At 35.6% G+C, this 22627-nt stretch overlaps 1 protein-coding gene across 4 annotated transcripts in view; it reads right to left on the reverse strand.

The window, feature by feature from the left end:
• LOC100373611 (uncharacterized) overlaps window positions 1-22627 on the reverse strand; it is a 101644-nt gene that overhangs the window by 35256 nt on the left and 43761 nt on the right. For all 4 annotated transcript variants that reach the window (XM_085506976.1, XM_085506975.1, XM_006813966.3 and 1 more), the window contains 3 exons: window positions 16652-21354; window positions 13283-13444; window positions 6938-7035 (listed from right to left, as the gene is read on the reverse strand). In XM_085506976.1, coding sequence (XP_085363102.1) covers window positions 6938-7035; window positions 13283-13444; window positions 16652-21354 — 4963 coding nt within the window. The remainder of the gene's footprint in view (window positions 1-6937; window positions 7036-13282; window positions 13445-16651; window positions 21355-22627) is intronic.

Genomic DNA, 22627 nt, shown 5'->3' on the forward strand with positions numbered 1-22627 from the left:
ATGAGAATAGACCGTCTCAGACAGCAAGCAAATTGCGACAAGTGAGGAGGATTATTTGATTTTGAGTCCGATAACTATTGAAATGGAGACTGCAATCTATATACAGACACATTACAATAGGAGCCCCTTGATAAACATGTAATTGAGAATTGATTTTCAAAAAGCAAAGCAGAATAGAAAATGGAAATCAAAGCCAGAGAAAGTAACTATAAAATATTCACATACAGATGAAACGACCAAAAGTAATTAACACAGTAGAACTCTTTAAACCATTCTCAATGCCGCACATACACAATCATGGGGTACGAAAGAAAATAAGCCATATCGGAATATTTTATCTGAGGCACGTTCGCTTCTCCATGCTGTCGGTTTTTCACTACTGCACAAATGCATTGCATTGCAATGCATTGTGGGAGAGAACTTTCCATTTTATTGGCAAACTTATTACACTGGTATAGTAATGGCATGGCATTGACTCCTAGTACAAATAAGACAACGTATAAATTTGCGAGATCGTCAAAGGTATGGCATTTTAAAACAATTGATAGTGCTTGTAAGTATGTGAAATTTTTCGGTTTTCAATATTTTTTTTAGAAAAAAAACAAAAAAAAACGGTAAAATAATTTGCATAAAATGCCAATTTATCAGCAGTTTCCATAGACCAAACACATTTCTAGCTTGAAGACCCACCAAAATATTGTCAATTTTTTAAATACTTTAAATTAGACGTCGAAAAGTACCTTGCAAGACATTAACGAGCAAAGATATATCTTTGCCATAGGGAACAATGGTAAAATGCCCTATAATAACATGCGATTTTTGCTGTATTTTATGTACACAATCTTTTTGAACTACTATAGTATATTTTTAATTTTTTTTTTCATCCTTGTAACTTGAAATATCAAATAAGTAAAGATAAAAAAAAATGATAATATTTTTACTTTTGTGATGTGTCTTATTATAAGGAAGTAATAAAAAATTGTGTGTGAATTTTTTAATACAATTATCAATTCTGATAGAGCAAATATGATAGCATAATTGAATTCGACAAATCATTTTAAATAGCACACATAGTATTTTGGTTGTATCTCTAGATTTTAAAACCACATGCTAGTAAATTAGTAACTGGTTCATATATGCCTTAGAGGAGGGAACAGAACACACATAATAATTCATCATACGGACACTTACATGTGCTGTATATTGTTCACATAAATTTAACTGCAAAATGTAATTTATTGACAAGAGTGCCATCTTCAAGATGCATCACAAGCAGATCCACGAATTGAAATGTCAGAAGGTAGGTAATAAAAATCCCATTAACAAAATCCGGAAATTGTCTTTTGCAAAACTTGTAACCCAATATTGTTCTGATTCTGCTATGCTCAAAAGCAATTAAATCATATTCCATTATAAAGGAGAAGACGAGGAGGGAAGGGGGGGGGGGGTCAATCACATAATAAATATCAGATTAGTGTCAGATAAATTGAAAATATATTCATTTAAGTGCTTGTCGGTCAGTGTTCAGAGAAGTACTTAAAAAACTACTGAGCCATTTGATATAATAGTCAGTGAGGACTAAGAAAAATTATTGTGAGCATGTAGAAGTTGGACCAGATGACAAGGACTGGACTGACTGATATTATCACATGTACAGTCAGTGTGCAGAAGTTGGACCAGATGACAAGGACTGAACTGACTGGTATTATCACATGTACAGTCAGTGTAGAAGTTGGACCAGATGACAAGACTGGACTGACTGATATTATCACATGTACAGTCAGTGTAGAAGTTGGACCAGATGACAAGGACTGGACAGACTGATATTATCACACGTACAGTCAGTGTAGAAGTTGGACCAGATGACTTGACTGACTGATATTATCACACGTACAGTCAGTGTAGAAGTTGGATCAGATGACAAGGACTGGACAGACTGTTATTATCACATGTACAGTCAGTGTAGAAGTTGGACCAGATGACAAGGACTGGACAGACTGATATTATCACATGTACAGTCAATGTAGAAGTTGGACCAGATGACAAGGACTGGACAGACTGATATTATCACACGTACAGTCAGTGTAGAAGTTGGACCAGATGACTGGACTGGACAGACTGATATTATCACACGTACAGTCAGTGTAGAAGTTGGACCAGATGACTGGACTGGACAGACTGATATTATCACATGTACAGTCAGTGTAGAAGTTGGACCAGATGACTGAACTGACTGATATTATCACATGTACAGTCAGTGTAGAAGTTGGACCAGATGACTGGACAGACTGATATTATCACATGAACAGTCAGTGTAGAAGTTGGATCAGATGACAAGGACTGGACAGACTGATATTATCACATGTACAGTCAGTGTAGAAGTTGGACCAGATGACTGGACAGACTGATATTATCACACGTACAGTCAGTGTAGAAGTTGGATCAGATGACAAGGACTGGACAGACTGATATTATCACATGTACAGTCAGTGTAGAAGTTGGACCAGATGACTGGACTGACTGATATTATCACATGTACAGTCAGTGTAGAAGTTGGACCAGATGACTGGACAGACTGATATTATCACATGTACAGTCAGTGTAGAAGTTGGACCAGATGACTGGACAGACTGATATTATCACATGTACAGTTAGTGTAGAAGTTGGACCAGATGACTGGACAGACTGATATTATCACATGAACAGTCAATGTAGAAGTTGGACCAGATGACTGGACAGACTGATATTATCACACGTACAGTCAGTGTAGAAGTTGGACCAGATGACAAGGACTGGACAGACTGATATTATCACATGTACAGTCAATGTAGAAGTTGGACCAAATGACAAGGACTGGACTGACTGATATTATCACACGTACAGTCAGTGTAGAAGTTGGACCAGATGACAAGGACTGGACTGACTGATATTATCACATGTACAGTCAGTGTAGAAGTTGGATCAGATGACAAGGACTGGACTGACTGATATTATCACATGTACAGTCAGTGTAGAAGTTGGACCAGATGACTGAACTGACTGATATTATCACATGTACAGTCAGTGTAGAAGTTGGACCAGATGACTGGACAGACTGATATTATCACATGAACAGTCAGTGTAGAAGTTGGACCAGATGACAAGGACTGGACAGACTGATATTATCACACGTACAGTCAGTGTAGAAGTTGGACCAGATGACAAGGACTGGACAGACTGATATTATCACACGTACAGTCAGTGTAGAAGTTGGACCAGATGACAAGGACTGGACTGACTGATATTATCACATGTACAGTCAATGTAGAAGTTGGATCAGATGACAAGGACTGGACTGACTGATATTATCACATGTACAGTCAGTGTGCAGAAGTTGGACCAGATGACAAGGACTGGACAGACTGATATTATCACATGTACAGTCAGTGTAGAAGTTGGACCAGATGACTGGACAGACTGATATTATCACATGTACAGTTAGTGTAGAAGTTGGACCAGATGACTGGACAGACTGATATTATCACATGAACAGTCAGTGTAGAAGTTGGACCAGATGACAAGGACTGGACAGACTGATATTATCACACGTACAGTCAGTGTAGAAGTTGACCAGATGACAAGGACTGGACTGACTGATATTATCACATGTACAGTCAATGTAGAAGTTGGATCAGATGACAAGGACTGGACTGACTGATATTATCACATGTACAGTCAGTGTGCAGAAGTTGGACCAGATGACAAGGACTGGACTGACTGATATTATCACACGTACAGTCAGTGTAGAAGTTGGACCAGATGACAAGGACTGGACTGACTGATATTATCACATGTACAGTCAGTGTAGAAGTTGGATCAGATGACAAGGACTGGACTGACTGATATTATCACATGTACAGTCAGTGTAGAAGTTGGACCAGATGACTGAACTGACTGATATTATCACATGTACAGTCAGTGTAGAAGTTGGACCAGATGACTGGACAGACTGATATTATCACATGTACAGTCAGTGTAGAAGTTGGACCAGATGACTGGACAGACTGATATTATCACATGTACAGTCAGTGTAGAAGTTGGACCAGATGACTGGACAGACTGATATTATCACATGTACAGTCAGTGTAGAAGTTGGACCAGATGACTGGACAGACTGATATTATCACATGTACAGTCAGTGTAGAAGTTGGACCAGATGACAAGGACTGGACAGACTGATATTATCACACGTACAGTCAGTGTAGAAGTTGGACCAGATGACAAGGACTGGACAGACTGATATTATCACACGTACAGTCAGTGTAGAAGTTGGACCAGATGACAAGGACTGGACTGACTGATATTATCACACGTACAGTCAGTGTAGAAGTTGGACCAGATGACAAGGACTGGACTGACTGATATTATCACATGTACAGTCAGTGTGCAGAAGTTGGACCAGATGACAAGGACTGGACTGACTGATATTATCACACGTACAGTCAGTGTAGAAGTTGGACCAGATGACAAGGACTGGACTGACTGATATTATCACATGTACAGTCAGTGTAGAAGTTGGATCAGATGACAAGGACTGGACTGACTGATATTATCACATGTACAGTCAGTGTAGAAGTTGGACCAGATGACTGAACTGACTGATATTATCACATGTACAGTCAGTGTAGAAGTTGGACCAGATGACTGGACAGACTGATATTATCACATGTACAGTCAGTGTAGAAGTTGGACCAGATGACTGGACAGACTGATATTATCACATGTACAGTCAGTGTAGAAGTTGGACCAGATGACAAGGACTGGACAGACTGATATTATCACATGAACAGTCAGTGTGCAGAAGTTGGACCAGATGACTGGACAGACTGATATTATCACACGTACAGTCAGTGTAGAAGTTGGACCAGATGACAAGGACTGGACAGACTGATATTATCACACGTACAGTCATTGTAGAAGTTGGACCAGATGACAAGGACTGGACAGACTGATATTATCACACGTACAGTCAGTGTAGAAGTTGGACCAGATGACAAGGACTGGACAGACTGATATTATCACATGTACAGTCAGTGTAGAAGTTGGACCAGATGACAAGGACTGGACTGACTGATATTATCACACGTACAGTCAATGTACAGTGCAAGTGTTGAACAGCGTAGTTTGACACACTATTCATCAAATCTAGTATTCATTCAGTTTTGGTCAGATGTATTCTACAATGACACTTTCTGGTCAAACCTAAGGTCTGCGTGATAGCATGGTATATAGTCATAATGCTGAGTGTCTATGCTGTGAATTTTGAAACATAAACTGCATTTGATATCTCGGCAAAATTTTGGGTTGAAAATATTTCCATGATTTTCAAGCATACTTTGTCAACTTCATAACATGGCGACAGTTATTATGCCGTGTGTAACAAGACGTGTTTGTATTGGTGTTCAATTCGACTACAGCTAGTCACATATTTGTATTTGATTATAATCAGGCTAATATTTATAAATTCAGTAAATTAATCACGGAAGTGTACGAAAATTTGTTCAAAGTTCTATTGTAACAACAGTACTGTAAAGAAGTATAAAGTGTACATAAAAGTGTATAGCGCATAATAAGTACCGGGTACTACAGAAAGTCTCAGTGACTATAAATTAAGATTCGGATCAGAATTAGCTGTCTCTTTATTACATCCCTAGACACAAGATGACTACTCCATATATTATATTTTGGTTAAGACCTGAATGATAGTATTGAGGATCAACTTGAAAAGAATGATAATTGCTATAAATACGAGTTGTTTCGTTGACTTATTATTTCGGGATTTGGTCACCGATTTGTGAAAAGCCGAACAATTTCATCACGTTCAGATTAGAAAGTGTTGGACTAGACAGATTAGATGAGTCAGTATACAAAGTAATCAAGAAAACAAGATTCAATTTAATTATTTGGATACTACTCATGTTTCAACTCGGGCACAATGAATTAATAGAATGAATCACTCATGGACAGCCCAGGATACTGTCTGATCCACTCCCACTCACATTATCTGTTCTGTCAAACTGCCAATAATTACTGACCTAGGTAGCACGTATTATTAGTGTTCTTTAACTACGTGAATATGAATCACTTGCTACTATATAAGATGCGTTACTAATCCCACTTCACTCTGATTTGACAAAATAATTAGTTGATATTTCAGACAACCTTACTGGGTGGATATGTTTAAAGTGAGTATGAAACGCTCACTAATTCTCAGGGTGGAGCTACGTCACGAAACATTCTATGTTGCTTTACCAAAAATACTCCCACTTGTGATGATACATTTACGACATAACCAGAAAGTCCAAATAATGTTTTTAGTTGTTATTATTCTGTTCTTATCACTGTACTATGTGAATTAATAATGGATATCACCACAACAACATGTGTTGAATATAGTAAAACAGTGACAAAGATGTTGCAATCTAGACTATGTATGGATACCAAGATGCCACAAATTCATTTTTTGTCCTGTTTCATTAGAATGTACGAAGAAAAATTTTCAAAAGCTAGAAATAAACATCTGTGAAACTGCACATTCTTGAGTAGAAAAAATAGTAAACTCCCACCCTCTTTGTTCAGGTCAAGCGTCATGTACATGATTGTCTGGAAACTACACAACACAGAAAGACTGAGTGTTTTCAGTGCAAAAGTGGTGAGAGAGCAGACAGGATGGGAATGTTCTGTATGTAAACACACAAGGTGTAAACATGTGCACTAGACTGAAACCAAACACCATCACCGTACATAGCAATGAAGGAACACCATGAATGATCAGCGATGAATACAAAAGCCCCAAGAGGAAGTCAATTTTGAAATATGCAATACACCACCTGTCCAACTTACAGATGCGGAAATATTAGATTTAAACATTTATGTACAAATTTAATTGGTTACTTACCAACGTGAATAGGAGCGGGAAGTAATCCATGATCACACCGACTTGGTTCATGGTTTTCATTTCCATTTTTGGTGAGACCATTCTTCCTTCCTTTAGGTCTGCAATGTCCAAGAAACATGTAAATGTTAGGCTATTTGGCGCCATGCAAGATGCGAGCTTAAGTCGAAGATTTTACATCAGTAACTAGGATGTCTTTGAAGAACTTTCTGCAGGAACTTTCCAAAGTTTCCAACTGCCAATAGTTATTTTAGTTGTAACATACACAACAGCAAATTCAAATTTCAAATTCCTATCCTTATTTTTTTTTCACATATTTATTTTACTTCTGCTACTTTCTGCAATAAGGATGCTTGAATTATTTAACATTCACGGAGGACTGGAAAAGTACACAGGACGTACATGTGGGGATAGCCACAAACTATTTAGGAACGTCTACGGTCAACTCAGAAAAATCACTCAGTCATGAGAATTAGTTAACCATTTGATAGTTTCATTCCGAACACACCATGAGATAACAAGATGGTGGCACAACCAGAAAAAGTGACAGATTGTAACAATAACAAATTTTGAGCAGTAAACTGTGATTGGCTGAAAGCTATACATTGTATCCAAATGTAACAATGCATAATTAAAATAATTCTACATAAACTAAAATATGCGTTCCAACGATATATATGTCTGGGTGCGACAATGTACTTTCGCATGATACATTGTACAACATGTTTAGTTTCATGTATATTAAGTAACGAGAAAATGCAATTATCATAGTTAAGTTCGGAGTTTTGTAATCGTTCATTGGTTCTCAGGACAAGACTGCAATTTTTCAAACCTAATACTGTGTGTTTGATGGTCTGGGCAGAATGTACACTAACTCAACTGCTGGGTGAGTAGTTGGCAGGGATCAAAGCCAAACGCTCCCGAATACAAGGAGAACAGGTTAACAAAAATGTACCACACCCATGTAAAAAATAGTAATCAGGAAAAGGAAAATACTACCCATCTTTGTTAAAACATTACACAAACAAATTCATTGATACTGTACTGACAATTCTGCTGGGAATTTTTTTTAAACAAACACCCATTCAAGAAATCCCTTGGTAACCGCAATGTCTTCCATCAAAAGATACCTTCAGGGCAGCGGTAAAAATGCTATGCTCAACAAACATGAAATAATTCAGTTCCATGGAGACTCATTCAATGATCATTGAACAAGAAATAAATGCAACATGCTGCATTGTTGACAAGTAATTATACAAGCTTTAAATCAATTTCTTAGTTTTCAATCAGCTTCAAAAATTATACAAAACAAGCCATTGATAGTGAAACAGCTCGGACATATTTTTAGGCGATGTAATTCAGTAAGCATAGCGGAATGACTTCAGATTTATTTATATTCATGTCACCACACACAAGTCCTGAATGTACAGACTAATTTATACAAATTGGCAAAATAGATCAGACATGAACAAGCATCTTGAGAAGTTCACAGGACCATATAGTTAAGCATCCAACTTCAATTGTACATTAGAAACCTACTCTGTGAAGTCATGGCAACTATTAATGAAGCATGAAACTATCTAGCCTGTGTAGGTAAAGATATAAATATCCCATGTTGCATGTTGTATTTGTTTGTTTCCACTTTCATGGGCCATATATTAAATACACATGGTTTATCTGATCTATTTTGAAAGAAATCAACCCATGCATCTCCTAGAAACACAAGTTCAATGCATTTTCAAGATGAAAAAGTTGACAGCATTCCACCAATTAGTTTTTCAGTAGAAGCAATACATATAATCCTTGTGTCGTGATTTCATATTAAAAAAACAAACAGGTTACTGCCGATTTTCATGACAAATTGTCCATTAGACAGCCACGTTTGATGAAATGTAAAAATGAACAAGTAAGCCACTGTGTGTTGTTATTACTTTCCTCCAAGTTCGAACAAAATCATATCATGCATATTACTGAGAAACAGATTAACTCATGTTCCTGTGTGTTTTTTAGGCTAAAAATCGTAATAAAACCTAGTCTCATTGCAACACCTGATTTTATCTATTCAGTCATTGAAAACGCACAAATCGGTGTGCCCCTCTTCCATAACAAGGGGCCAATCAATCTACTTGGAGACTAAAGCTGTTTATCCCTTCCTGGACTTGCATACAATTATTTATTTGTGTTTTTTAAAATAAAATAAAATCTGGGACTGTATAATTGGCGAATGTCAGGTTACCGCGAAATAAACAAGAAATTTGTGCCTCTTGCAAAGGTTGCCTTGCTATGAATATTATTGAGCATTTCGATGACGTCACAAAGTTGATGGGCGGAGCATGCATTTCCATTCTTTCAAGATGGCTATGAGTAGCATTTGTATTGTATGACGAGTCAAAGACCGCATAACCCTAGAAGATTGGCCAGAAGACGCTTGCCTGTCAAGAAATTGAGTTGCCAGTCAATTTGGTAGACCAACGCTCACAAAACACACTCACAAACATCGTGATGAGAATTGTATGCATCAACGACTTCTTGCTGGTATTTTTGAAATGATGTACAACACAGTATCCTAGTAGTCTTGTAATGCCATCAAAAACAAGCAGCCTATCGACTGAGATAGCTCCGCTGTTAGCAATGCACATTTCAATTAAAGAACTGAAGATATCATTAGAAAATGAACAATATGTATAGTATCAAAGCAATCGGACCTACAGTTTTTAACAATAAGTCAAAAAATATCACTTTCTACCAAAAATGACAAAAATATTCATCAAAATTAGAGAATTGAAGATATCATCACGAAATGAATAAATCTGAGAAAGGTCTACATGTAGTATTTATATATGTAATATCAAAGCAATTGAACTTTTGGTTTTTAACAAGAAGTCGAAAATATCACTTTTTACCAAAAATTACAAAAATATTCACCAAAATTAGAGAATTGAAGATATCATCACAAAATGAACAAATCTGAGAGAGGTCCACATGTAGTACCTATATATGTAATATCAAAGCAATTGGACTTGTGGTTTTTAACAAGAAGACGAAAATATCACTTTTTACCAAAAATGACAAAAATATTCACCAAAACTAGAAAATTAAAGATATCATCATGAAATGAACAAATCTAAGAGAGGTCTACCCAATATGATAAGCTCCGCTCGACAAAGTCGACAGCGGAGCTAAAAAAGCCCAACTTTTGCCATTTACACACATGTTTATTTTATTGAAAAAACACACAGAAAAAACCAAGAAATTGTGTGCAAGTCTAATTCCTTCCATCATTATAAATCTATTGCTGATTAGGCATTTATTTTCATGACATTTACACATAGATATTAAGACCATAGTTCAAAACTACATGCCTTGATACATGTTTAGGAAGGACTGATTCAAGCAGCCACTTTCTTATCAAAATTGATATGCATATACTGTAACTTGCTCTAATAATTATTCACACCATACATAAATGATGCAATGTCTATAAGTTAAAATAAATCACCAATTTAATTATCCGTCATACAACAAATTCGATTTTATGCATACTGCTCATATTATCACATATGGTATAGATATACGTGTTTCACTAAAAAAAAAAGTATGTCTGACCACACCAGATACAAGAACATATAATTGAAGTGGTAGTTGTGAAGTAAATTGTGCTTTCTCAATCAATGTTTGTTTTAAATTACTGAAAAAAATTTTAAACTATCCAAGTGCAATATTTTTTTTTTATGACATTTTCTTCTTCGCTTTCTCCAAAATAAAAATTCATGGGATATTAAACAAGCAGCCTATCGGCTGAGATAGCTTCGCTGTTAGAAATGCACATTTCAATTAAAGAACTGAAGACATCATCAGAAAATGAACAATATGTATAGTATCAAAGCAATCGGACTTACAGTTTTTAACAAGAAGTCGAAAATATCACTTTCTACCAAAAATGACCAAAATATTCACCAAAATTAGAGAATTGAAGACATCATCACAAAATGAACAAATCTGAGAGAGGTCCACATGTAGTACCTATATATGTAGTATCAAAGCAATTGGACTTGCGGTTTTTAACAAGAAGTCGAAAATATCACTTTTTACCAATAAGCAGCCTGTCGGCTGAGATAGCTCCGCTGTTAGCAATGCACATGGCAATTAAAGAACAGAAGATATCATTAGAAAATGAACAAATCTGAGAGAGGTCCACATGTAGTACCTATATGTATAATATATCAAAGCAATTGGACTTGCGGTTTTCAACAAGAAGTCGAAAATATCACTTTTTACCAAAAATTACAAAAATATTCATCAAAATTAGAGAATTAAAGATATCATCATGAAATGAACAAATCTGAGAGAGGTCCACATGTAGTACCTATATATGTAATATCAAAGCAATTGGACTTGCGGTTTTCAACAAGAAGTCGAAAATATCACTTTTTACCAAAAATTACAAAAATATTCACCGAAATTAGAGAATTAAAGATATCATTACAAAATGAACAAATCTGAGAGAGGTCCACATGTAGTACCTATATATGTAATATCAAAGCAATTGGACTTGCGGTTTTCAACAAGAGGTCGAAAATATCACTTTTTACCAAAAATTACAAAAATATTCACCAAAATTAGAGAATTGAAGATATCATTACAAAATGAACAAATCTGAGAGAGGTCGACATGTAGTACCTATATATGTAAATATCAAAGCAATTGGACTTGCGGTTTTCAACAAGAAGTCGAAAATATCACTTTCTACCAAAAATGACAAAAATATTCACCAAAATTAGAGAATTAAAGATATCATTACAAAATGAACAAATCTGAGAGAGGTCCACATGTAGTACCTATATATGTAATATCAAAGCAATTGCACTTGCGGTTTTCAACAAGAAGTCGAAAATATCACTTTTTACTAAAAATGACAAAAATATTCACCAAAATTAGAGAATTGAAGATATCATCATGAAATGAACAAATCTGAGAGAGGTCTACCTAAGGTACATATACACCAAGTATCAAAGCATTCAGGCTTGTAGTTTTCAAGAAGAAGTCGAAAAAGTAAAACATTGACACGGACGACGACGACGACGGACAATCACTCATATGATAAGCTCCGCTCGACAAAGTCGACAGCGGAGCTAAAAATGATAAAAATATTCACCAAAATTAGAGAATTAAAGATATCATTACAAAATGAACAATTCTGAGAGAGGTCCACATGTAGTACCTATATATGTAATATCAAAGCAATTGCACTTGCGGTTTTTAACAAGAAGTCGAAAATATCACTTTTTACCAAAAATGACAAAAATATTCACCAAAATTAGAGAATTAAAGATATCATTACAAAATGAACAAATCTGAGAGAGGTCCACATGTAGTACCTATATATGTAATATCAAAGCAATTGCACTTGCGTTTTTTAACAAGAAGTCGAAAATATCACTTTTTACCAAAAATGACAAAAATATTCACCAAAATTAGAGAATTAAAGATATCATTACCAAATGAACAAATCTGAGAGAGTCCACATGTAGTACCTATATATGTAATATCAAAGCAATTGCACTTGCGGTTTTTAACAAGAAGTCGAAAATATCACTTTTTACCAAAAATGACAAAAATATTCACCAAAATTAGAGAATTGAAGATATCAACATGAAATGAACAAACCTAAGAGAGGTCAACCCAAGGTACATATACACCAAGTATCAAAGCATTCAGGCCTGTAATTTTCAAGAAGAAGTCGAAAAAGTAAAACATTGACACGGACGACGACGGACAATCACTCATATGATAAGCTCCGCTCGACAAAGTCGACAGCGGAGCTAAAAATATGTATAATCAATAATTGGTGAAATTGGCATAAAATTATCCTTGAGGTATCTATGGAAACCAGTCCAGTGAATCTGTATACCCACAAGCAGACACATGGAAAGATGGCTCTGAATTTCAATGATTAAAATGTACTACTAACACATGCACAGGCATTAACCTAAGATATATCCATGATAAACACAAAGTTCAATTTACTCGACTCAATTCTGATTAGACAAAACTAAAGGTGGATTTTATCTTGGATGTCACCATTATGGGTTAATGAGGGCAATCCTCAGAGGCATTATCTGAAGTGATCTATCTCTTTCCTGTCACTGGTATTTCAAATGCAATGAGCTGAAACACTATCCCATTTGTTGTATTTGTAAAGCAAATTATACTCCTATCACATCCACTTCCAGGGAACATTTCTTATCTGTTTTATGGCTGAGAGCTTTCTTTATCATCAAGTATGTCTGGACTTCATAAATTGAGACCTGAACACATCTTCATTAAATTAAGAACACATTCACTTACAAGTCTTGCTTGTAGGCGTCAGAGTAGATGCCTGCCTTCCAGTACTTTTTTTTAGGCGGACGAGGCTCCTGTTTGTTGGTGGTAACCAATTTCTTTTCTCCAGGGTAATCTTTCTTGTTCGCTTTCTTTTTCTGGTCAGTCTTCCCATTAATGCCTTTGGCTCTGTTCCAATAAAAGAATAATGTTACAATAAAATGCATTAGGGAGAGAGACATCTGTTCAGTAAGGCACCAAAACAATTTAAAACAGATATAGTTAGGGACTTCATACTTGAAGAGGATCCCTGGGTCATTCTTCCTTTTCTTGAGTAGATATCATATCACTTGCTATCAAGCATTAAAATCACTCAATATATAGCAGAATTACTGACCAACCCATTCCCGGAGGATATTACCTAGTTATAGTTCTTCTGTTCAAATTCTGGTGTGATTAGCATGTTATAAGTAGGAAGTAAGTAGTGTTTTTTAAGGACAAATTTATTAAATGTTTATATGATAAACACATTAGAACTGTACAGCAGAGGATATTTATTTTCGACTGAAAACTATCACTCTCACTGGAATTTTTAAAGCGTCAAATTTTAAACTGAATTAAGTTCGTATTTAGGTTTTTAGTAAATTATTGAAAAAAATTATATTTAATAATGGGGAGCATAGCGACAAGTGATATGTAAATGTACAACATTATTTCCCAATTATGTGTATTTGCAAGCCAAAACATAAACAAAACTAACAATGGCTAGCGAAAAAAACTGAAATCGGGAAACAAAAACAAATGGTATGGGATAATTACTGTTTATCTATCAATACAAAAGTGGAAAGTAGTCAAACCCAGGGAAGAAATCTGAATCTGAGGCAAGAACCAAAACCCTCTTTCAGAGTACTAGAGGGAAAAATAGATCCTATATGTATGTTTTGCATTATTGCATAGATATTATTAGAGTCTCATCAAATCTCATAAGGAAGTACTCATGATGTCACTCGTAACTGAGACACAAACCATGAGAACAACTGGGATAATTTCAACCAGCCTAGGGGGACCAGTAAAATCTCTACACAACAGTTTCCATTTTGAATATCAGTGTGATGACTTTTGTATGGTTACTAAGAGGAAATAATGTTTCTTTTTAAGTGAATCGTTTCCTCAATCAATTTAACAGGAATAAGCTCTGAAAAGAGTAACAATGTGTGTTACACTGTATCAAGATGATTTTTTTAGAAACTCCCTAAGTAAATGGATAACATGACATGACATTACTGGAACACTATCTGGGCAGCATAATTTAGATTCAATGCAGTTGTAGAATGATTCCCCCCCCCCCCAAAAAAAAAAACCCCATAAAGAGGCGAAAATTGCAGGAAGGAAGAAGGAGAGTTAAGGGTAATTTTGAGGTTGAATAAGTCTACCCTACCATTTTGCAAGGCTATGCTTCTTGTGAATTTGAAAAAAAAATATTGGATCCACTGACTAATTTAGTAGCAGCACAAACTCACATAGTTTGAAGAAATAATTAGTGTGTGTCCTACACCAGATTAATTTTTTTACTATAATTATAATGTATTTTTATTTTCACTATTATAATAACTATAATTTAGAATGAAGTTTAATTTACTTTAGATCTATAGAATAAATGTATCAAAGCAAATTAAATGATAACTAAATTCTCAGTTTCCCCATCTCAAAATGGCTGCCAGAATAGTTGTCACCATGGAAACAGGCTCAGGTATTTCAATCCCTCTTATCAATCAAGTGTTTGAGGCAGGTAATCTACTGTTCAGCATAACAACATATTTCAGTGTTGTTTTTAGCAAGTCATAAAATAAATTTTTGGGAAAAAATTGTTCACAATGTGAACTCTGGCATATTTCACCTTTACCAAATTTATATGTTTACAGTACTGTAAAAGGTGGATGTCATTGCATAGCCCATGTACAATTCTGCGTAAACAATACATTTTACTCATTTTGTATACAATTCTATGGAAACCATATTGAATACAATATAGCGAGACACCGCCCCAATAATCCTTGCATTAACTTAATATCTAATTTGTAATTGTCTCATGCGATTTAGAAATTAGTCATAGTTAACATTTACTCCTCACTTGTAACAAAGACTAAAAAAAACAACCTGCCATTTTCAATCAAATCTGACAAAGAAAAAAGAAGTGCATCAAAATCTCAAGATCTCCCAAGTTTAAACAAAATCCATCCACAGACAACTGAGATTCTGTTCCAGATGTGTGCTTAAATTTAATCGGTTCAGGCACGTTTGAGATACAGGTGGAATTTCGCGCACAAACACAAGATCCGGATGGCAGACGAACAGAGGTCTAAACACAAGTCCCTGTTTTTCAGACTTCGTACGAACAGGGGAAAAAAAAATCTGAATTTTTTTTTCACCTGATTAGGAGTGGACAGATTTTTATGTATACTAGTATTTTTTTTAACCAGTGATTTTAGGTAAGTATTTTTTTATTTACAAGATCTTTGGGCCCCGAATTAAAAAAAAATACACATATATACAAAATCAAAATTTACCGGTAGATGGGTAAATTACTTTAAGAAAACTAACAAAGCTTTTTTGCATTAGTGGGCATGGAAGGTTTTGTAGCTATGCTCCCTGTAGGGTTTCCGATATATATATTGTCACACATTTCTACTCATAGCCCTTCTTGGTTAGATATTCAATTAACACCTTGTCAAGCTTTTACGACATTTTCATTATTTCTCTCCCATAGTAAGTCGAGTAAACATTTCAAGCAATAAATTTATGATATGAAAAGGTGCTTAAAGAGTCAAGATCTTAATAAAGACGATGTGAATCTTGATAAAATCTCATTAAACTATGATTATCAATAAATATTATTATAATTTGTCAACTTTCATGAGTACATGTCAATTTGGACTGATCTCTTTTGGGTAACCCTTGACATGTTTATAAGAAGCATTAGCTATATGGTAATTCCCAGCCTCATCAATCTATCCAGTCATCATAGACTGCACATGCGTATTTACTTGCTTCTTGACTCCCTGGCCCCTATAGGCGATGCACACAAAAGAAAGTGTGCTGATTAATGCATTAAGATATCAGTATGTCTGCATTTAGCCATCAGCAATGATTTATGTCTTCTTCTTCACATGGCGTTAGCAATCGTGATTGGTTAATCCTTACTTTGGAAAAAAAAAGACGTATGGATTACAAGCGATAATAAAGCAGCTAACTCGCCACTATAATATTAAAAGAATAAATCAATTACAAATTCAAAAGAAAAGGTTTTCAAATATTGTGCTTTGGGAAAGTCGTTATTGATATTAAAACTCCCTGATATATATTCAAACACCAAAAAAAAACATAAATGATGATTACCTGGACGTCTTTTTATTCTGCAATTTTATCAGTTTCTTTGGTATTTCTGAGGCACAATCTTTGCGACGTTTCACTGCAGATTTTTGTTTCAGTCCACATAATTTAGCATTTTTTCCTGAAGCTTTTTTCTGGCCTTGAGCTCTCCTCACGACTGTGTTAATAGCGTCGATAACCGAATCGTCACACACAACCTTTCGATGAGTACCTTTCCGTGAAAGCTGCTGTGAAAGATATTCCTCTTCGAGTGATAGCCCACTCTCTGCAACTATGTCTTCCATCACAAAATTTTCATTCGTTTTTTTCTTTTTCTCTTGGGAAGCTTTCTGCTTGAGTTTAGACTTTTTAATAGCCAATCTCTGTCTTTGTAATGCGCTTGACAACAGTTTTCTACTTCTTTGTCTCTTGGCACTGTGTTTAGTCCTAGATTTCACTGGCGGATTGTGTACTTTTTTAGAAGTTTTACCCACCTTCTTGGGTACTTTGTTCTCACTCGAATTACAATAATCCCCAGTATTTGTGCCAAGCAAATCATCAAAACTGTCAACAACTGAAGTCCCTTCAAGCCGTCTACAACCCTTTTGCTTTGAATTGATTTTGGTTGTTTTTTCACTTCCCTTACTCACACAAGATTTAGTCAGGGATAATTTTTTTCCCTCTTCTGTCGTAAATTTTTGTAAACATGCTTCAATAGCTTTATCTATTGAATCCTCCAACTGCTGTTCTTCCTTCGCTTTTGCTCTTTGTACTCGTCGACTGTGATCCCTGATTTTAGAGAGAGGCTCGTCGCTATCTGAACTATCAGAATCAACAAAACCCACATCATCATCATCATCATCATCATCAAAATCACTATCATTAGTATTTTGTGAACATGTATATTTCATGATACATGATTCGATAGCATCATCAACAGTCGTTTTTGATAGATCTGACAAAACAGGTTCCTTTAAAAAACTTTCATTAGCATCTTTCTGCACTAATGATTTATCCAGACTTCCAGAATTTTCAGTTTTCTTTACAGTCTCCTTGCTTTTCTTAGAACCCTGCTTTTTAACACTCTTAGGGAATTGTTCTTTTGTCGATAAGCTGGGTAATTCACTGCTCTTTTCAACAGTTACGCAATCTTTTTGTTTCAGCTGCTTTAATTCCTTTGTAAAAAATTCACTTGTGAGATTCGCTTCTGCATCATCTACAGAGGATATTTTTCTGGGTCTTCCAATTTTTCGGACGGATCTACTTTTTTCTTTAGTAGAAACACTGTTGAACGATGTGGCAGATTTAGGCGCTTTGGATGTATTCTCCAATGACTTTCTATGTCTACCTCGCTTTCCTCTAGTTTGTAATACTATATTGTCATCTCCTATGTATTTTGCCAGACAAGCATCTATTGCATCATCAATTGCATCTTTTGGGAAGTCATCAATAGAAATATCCTCAATGAAATCCTCCTCAGCTTTTTCCTCATCAAACACAGGATGATCAAACATTTCAGGAAAATCATTAATCTTAAAAGCCTTATCCTTCCCCTCCCACATTCCAGCTTTTTTCTCCTTCCTCTTCAGTTTTTTTTTACTTTTTCTCTTTTCTTTCAATTCCTTCCTTGTGAGAGCCTTCAATTTCATTTTTCTGCTTCGTTTATGTTTTGCTTTCTTGATCTTATGACTGGTCCATGAGGTCAGATGAAGAGGTCTCATGTATGGAAAGCATGTGTTAAGCTTGGCAATGGTACTAAGGTGATTTTTTGGCAGTGTTGTACCTATTCGTCCTTTCATTAGTTTATGCCTATTTGATTTTGAGATTTTCAAGTCCTTCATCTGCACCAGCAGAGAGTCTAACTCAGCCTGAAGAGCTGGGTCAATTTCGTGTATAGGTCTTAAATGCTTGTGTTTCTTCTTATGATGTGACTTGTGCTTCTTGTGGTGTTTATCCTGGAAATGATCAGGATGGGAACCAAATGATGATGCAGGTGCCGATACATCAGACATATCTGGTTCAACTACATCACTAAGAATATCTGAACCTGTTGAAGACATTGCCTTTCTTCGACTGTGTCCTTGTTTATCTACTGAATGATCAGAATTACTGTTATTATCCGTACCAATTCCACTGTCGCTGAAAAGTGTTTCCTCACTTGTACATGTGGTTTCACTCTGAGGTGAGGGAGTTTGCTCCTTTTGTTTAGAATGGATAGGAAAGTCCTGAGGTGGCGCTAAAGGCTCAACTGATGAAAGCCTTTCAAACCCAAAAGTTCTTGGCCGGATAAGTTTTGTAGTTGAGTAAGATTTTTTATTAAAGTCTCTTGATCGTTTCAGTTTCTTGTATCTCCGCATGTAACCATGGTTGAAGTATGAAAGACTAGACTCATCTGTCTGCACAGCGATCTCCTTGAGGCAAATCTTTGGTGGTTCAGTACTGGACGTATTGCTTGCTGTAACGCTAACTGTCTGTGTGCTTGCACTTGAGGCACATGGAGATGTGCCTGAAGTGACTGTAATATTGTTCCTCTTTTCATTCTCGAGCACAGGTTCAACAAAATTAAGTGAATCAACATCTTCAATTTTTCTCTTTTTCTTTCTCGAAGATGTTGGGCTTACAACATTGCCCATTTTCTTTGTGAAATATTCCGATTTGCCAGTTGAACTTTCTTTGTTTTTGATGCGTGACTTTTTAGAGTTTGGTGTTTTCTCTTTTCTTTTTTCAAAATGAGAAGCATGTGGCGAAGACTGAATGGAGAAGAGTTCCTCAGCTGCAAGATTTGGCATACAGGGATCAACAGTTTTTAGGGAGATATCTTGATCAAATTTCTTTTTAGGTCTCCCTCGTTTTCCTTTAGAAATTAACGTTCTTGTTGAATTTTTCTTTTTATTATGCACATCATGTGCAGGTGAAACGGAAACAAATTCATCCCTAATAACATCATTATCAAATTGATCATTATGAAATTTCCTCTTCTTTTTTTTACTTTTTGATTTGGGAGATTGTTTTGGGCTGCTCCTTGATGACTCAACTGTTGCCACTCCATTTAGATTGTTTGATTCCTCTACAGATACTGAGAGGGTAGTAAACACATTGTCTCCATGTTTATCTATCAATTTAGGAGAAATATTGTTTCCTTTTTTTGATTTGGAGTTCCTTACTGTTCGTTTGTGTGGTTTATTTGGCACATTGGAACTTGACTTTGAAGCCGTAACTGCTTCTTCTAGTTCAAGTTCAGGCAATGAGGCTGCTGATGCTGCTGATTCAATAATTTTCTTCCTGCTTTTTACAGGTTTGCTTTTAGTCCTGACATTTTTTGTAATAGTTTTATCTGGCTCAATTACTTGCTCTAGTGTAAAATTCATTAATTTGTCTTCAGTGAAAATGTCTGCGGATTCCGCCACTGCACAACCCTGTTTTGTATCTTTACGCTTCGTGGCAGATTTTGATTTTGTAAAAATATCTTCCTTATCAGTTAGTTTTGTCTTCTTTGATTTAGTACCAACACTCGTGCATGTGTCGGAGCAAATGTTTTGGGTTGTAGAGTCTTTGGCAGTAGATGACTTCTTCGATTTTGTTCCTTTAACGTCACTGATATCCTTTGAGGGACTATATTTTGTTTTAGCCTTCGTTCCTGGATTTTCAGCTTGTTTACCTTGCTTAGTCACAGACAATTTTCTACTTCCCTTTGGTGGAGATTTTTTCACAGTATTATTGTCTTTTACTTGGGAAGTTTTTTCAGATGTTTTTCCTTTTCCACGTGATCCTCTACCAGGCGTCTTAATTCCATGATGCAAATGACTTTCAGTGGTTGCTGCAGCCTCAGGAACAGGTGCATTTGAATGTTTCTCTACCGCAGGAGTTGATAATTTCTCCTTTCCTTTCCGAACCTTAGGGCTGACTTTCACTGGTTTTGGACTTTGTTTTGGTTGTAATGATGCTTTAACTTTTGGACTGTATCCAGTATGAACACTGTAAGTTGCACTGTTTTTACTTATAGCTGTAGACTTTGATGCACTTTCTGCAACTTGGCATTCAATTTCCTGTTCATCACTTGTAACATTGGGTGTGATATCAGAGTCTTTTTCACTCATAACAGCATCAGCACCAAAATTATGAGCGTAGGACCTATATCCGAAATCTATTGAATCATCCTCCGTGATGACTGGTCCTGTGCCTTCCACATCCTCGCAAATTTCAATGACCATGCCAGTATCAATAGGTATTGGTAAATTAGTACCAGTGTCCTCACCAGTACCTCCACCTACTGTGCCTATCACATCCTCATCATTCACTGTTTCTATGGCACCAGTTGTCATGGTAATGGAGTCACACGTTGACACAGTAAGAAGAGAGTCAAACCCATCTAGACCATCAGAGACTAAACTCTCAGGCGAGTCGATAAACCCGCTGCAAGTTAAATTTTGTGTTCTTTTGTACTCAGGTACAATCATTAATAAGTTATCCATTCTGCTTTCAAGAGTCCTGGAATTTTTAGATGCACATGTTTGGTGACATGAATCTTTGTTCTTTGAAGTGTTGCTTTTTTCAGCTAATGTCCGTGGTTTCTCCGCACTAAAACTATCATTTGATATTCCAATTACCAAATTACATCCTGGCAATGAGTTCTCAACTGTTTTTATACTTTTCACGTCTTTCTCCTTGCTATGTTTCACAACATCGCTTTCCCTTGTTATCGCTGAACACACCGCCTTCTTGGACCTTCCCTGTAGATGAAACAAGAAAAAAAAATTCAATGAGTAGGAGATTAAATTTTGTTCTGCAATCATAAAATGGCAATTCAATCAATATGAGAAGACGTCAAGATATTCATTATTAATGAAGCGAAAAGAGGTGTGATGTAATACATAAAGAAACCCCAAGGGTTAAATACGAATAAATTAAGGTCAAGAAATGTTTGAAAAGATTAATGTATTTTCCAATATTTACATTTTATATACCGATATGAGGTGTTTTTCACACTCTATAAATTAGACTAATGCATGTAACACTGCAATATTGTCAAATGAAATAGCTTTTGAATTAGGCACACCTGAAACTGATTATGGGCTGTATCAATATATATTAAACTTTAAAGGTGACAGGTCATGAAATCCATCATAGTATGGAAAAGTAAATAAAACATTGTGTCAAATGTGTCTGACGTAAGCACTTAAAATCAATTTTACATTTGTATGTTTTCAAATATTAATATTTTCTACTGATATTCACTCGCAAAAATAATGTTGACTCAAAGTTAATAAAAAGACAAAATTCATTGTTTAAATATAACAGATAAATGGATGGGTAGATTAAGTTGAAGCCTTTAGAAGCTTTATCGCACATGCTGCCATATTTGGTCAAACCCTCTAGAATGATGTCATTCACTCAAGCGGCAAAAAATAACTCATAATCCTGGCAGTATGCCACCACTGTCTCGTTTACTAACACAAAATAACACAGACCAGCAAAAAAGTTAGATCTATGATAATAATAATCATATAACAATACATATGGGTCAGTTTGTGTTTCTGGTTAGTAGGATAGAAATAAATGAATACACAATGAGCTTTAAATATTATTAAAGTCGCTTAATGCACACAAATTTAAATTAAAGCATTTGAAGTTGATTTTGCAATGAGGCCTGAGAAATAATCTTCAATAATAGGCCATTTTCAGTAACAGAGTGCGAGAGAGAAAGGAAAATAGCACTATTAAAGTAAATTGCATTTCTGTTTTCATAGGATTCCACTCATTGGTAAACATGCCCTCTGTACTCTTAAAATATTGATGACAGCTACAGCACAGATTAGAGAATAATTGAATTGTACATGGTACATTGAACGCTTTAATACTGTATTCATACATCTGGGCCACTTTTCTGTTGTTATGAAAATAATCACGAGTAGTGAGGTAAAAGCATTTAAAACCTACGGCATCCAAGGCAATTATAATTGTCCTATATGACAAAAACCTACAAAAACATACTATTTCCTTGCC

The sequence above is a fragment of the Saccoglossus kowalevskii genome, chromosome 13, assembly GCF_978046115.1.
Source record: "Saccoglossus kowalevskii chromosome 13, keSacKowa6.1, whole genome shotgun sequence".
Lineage (NCBI taxonomy): Eukaryota > Metazoa > Hemichordata > Enteropneusta > Harrimaniidae > Saccoglossus > Saccoglossus kowalevskii.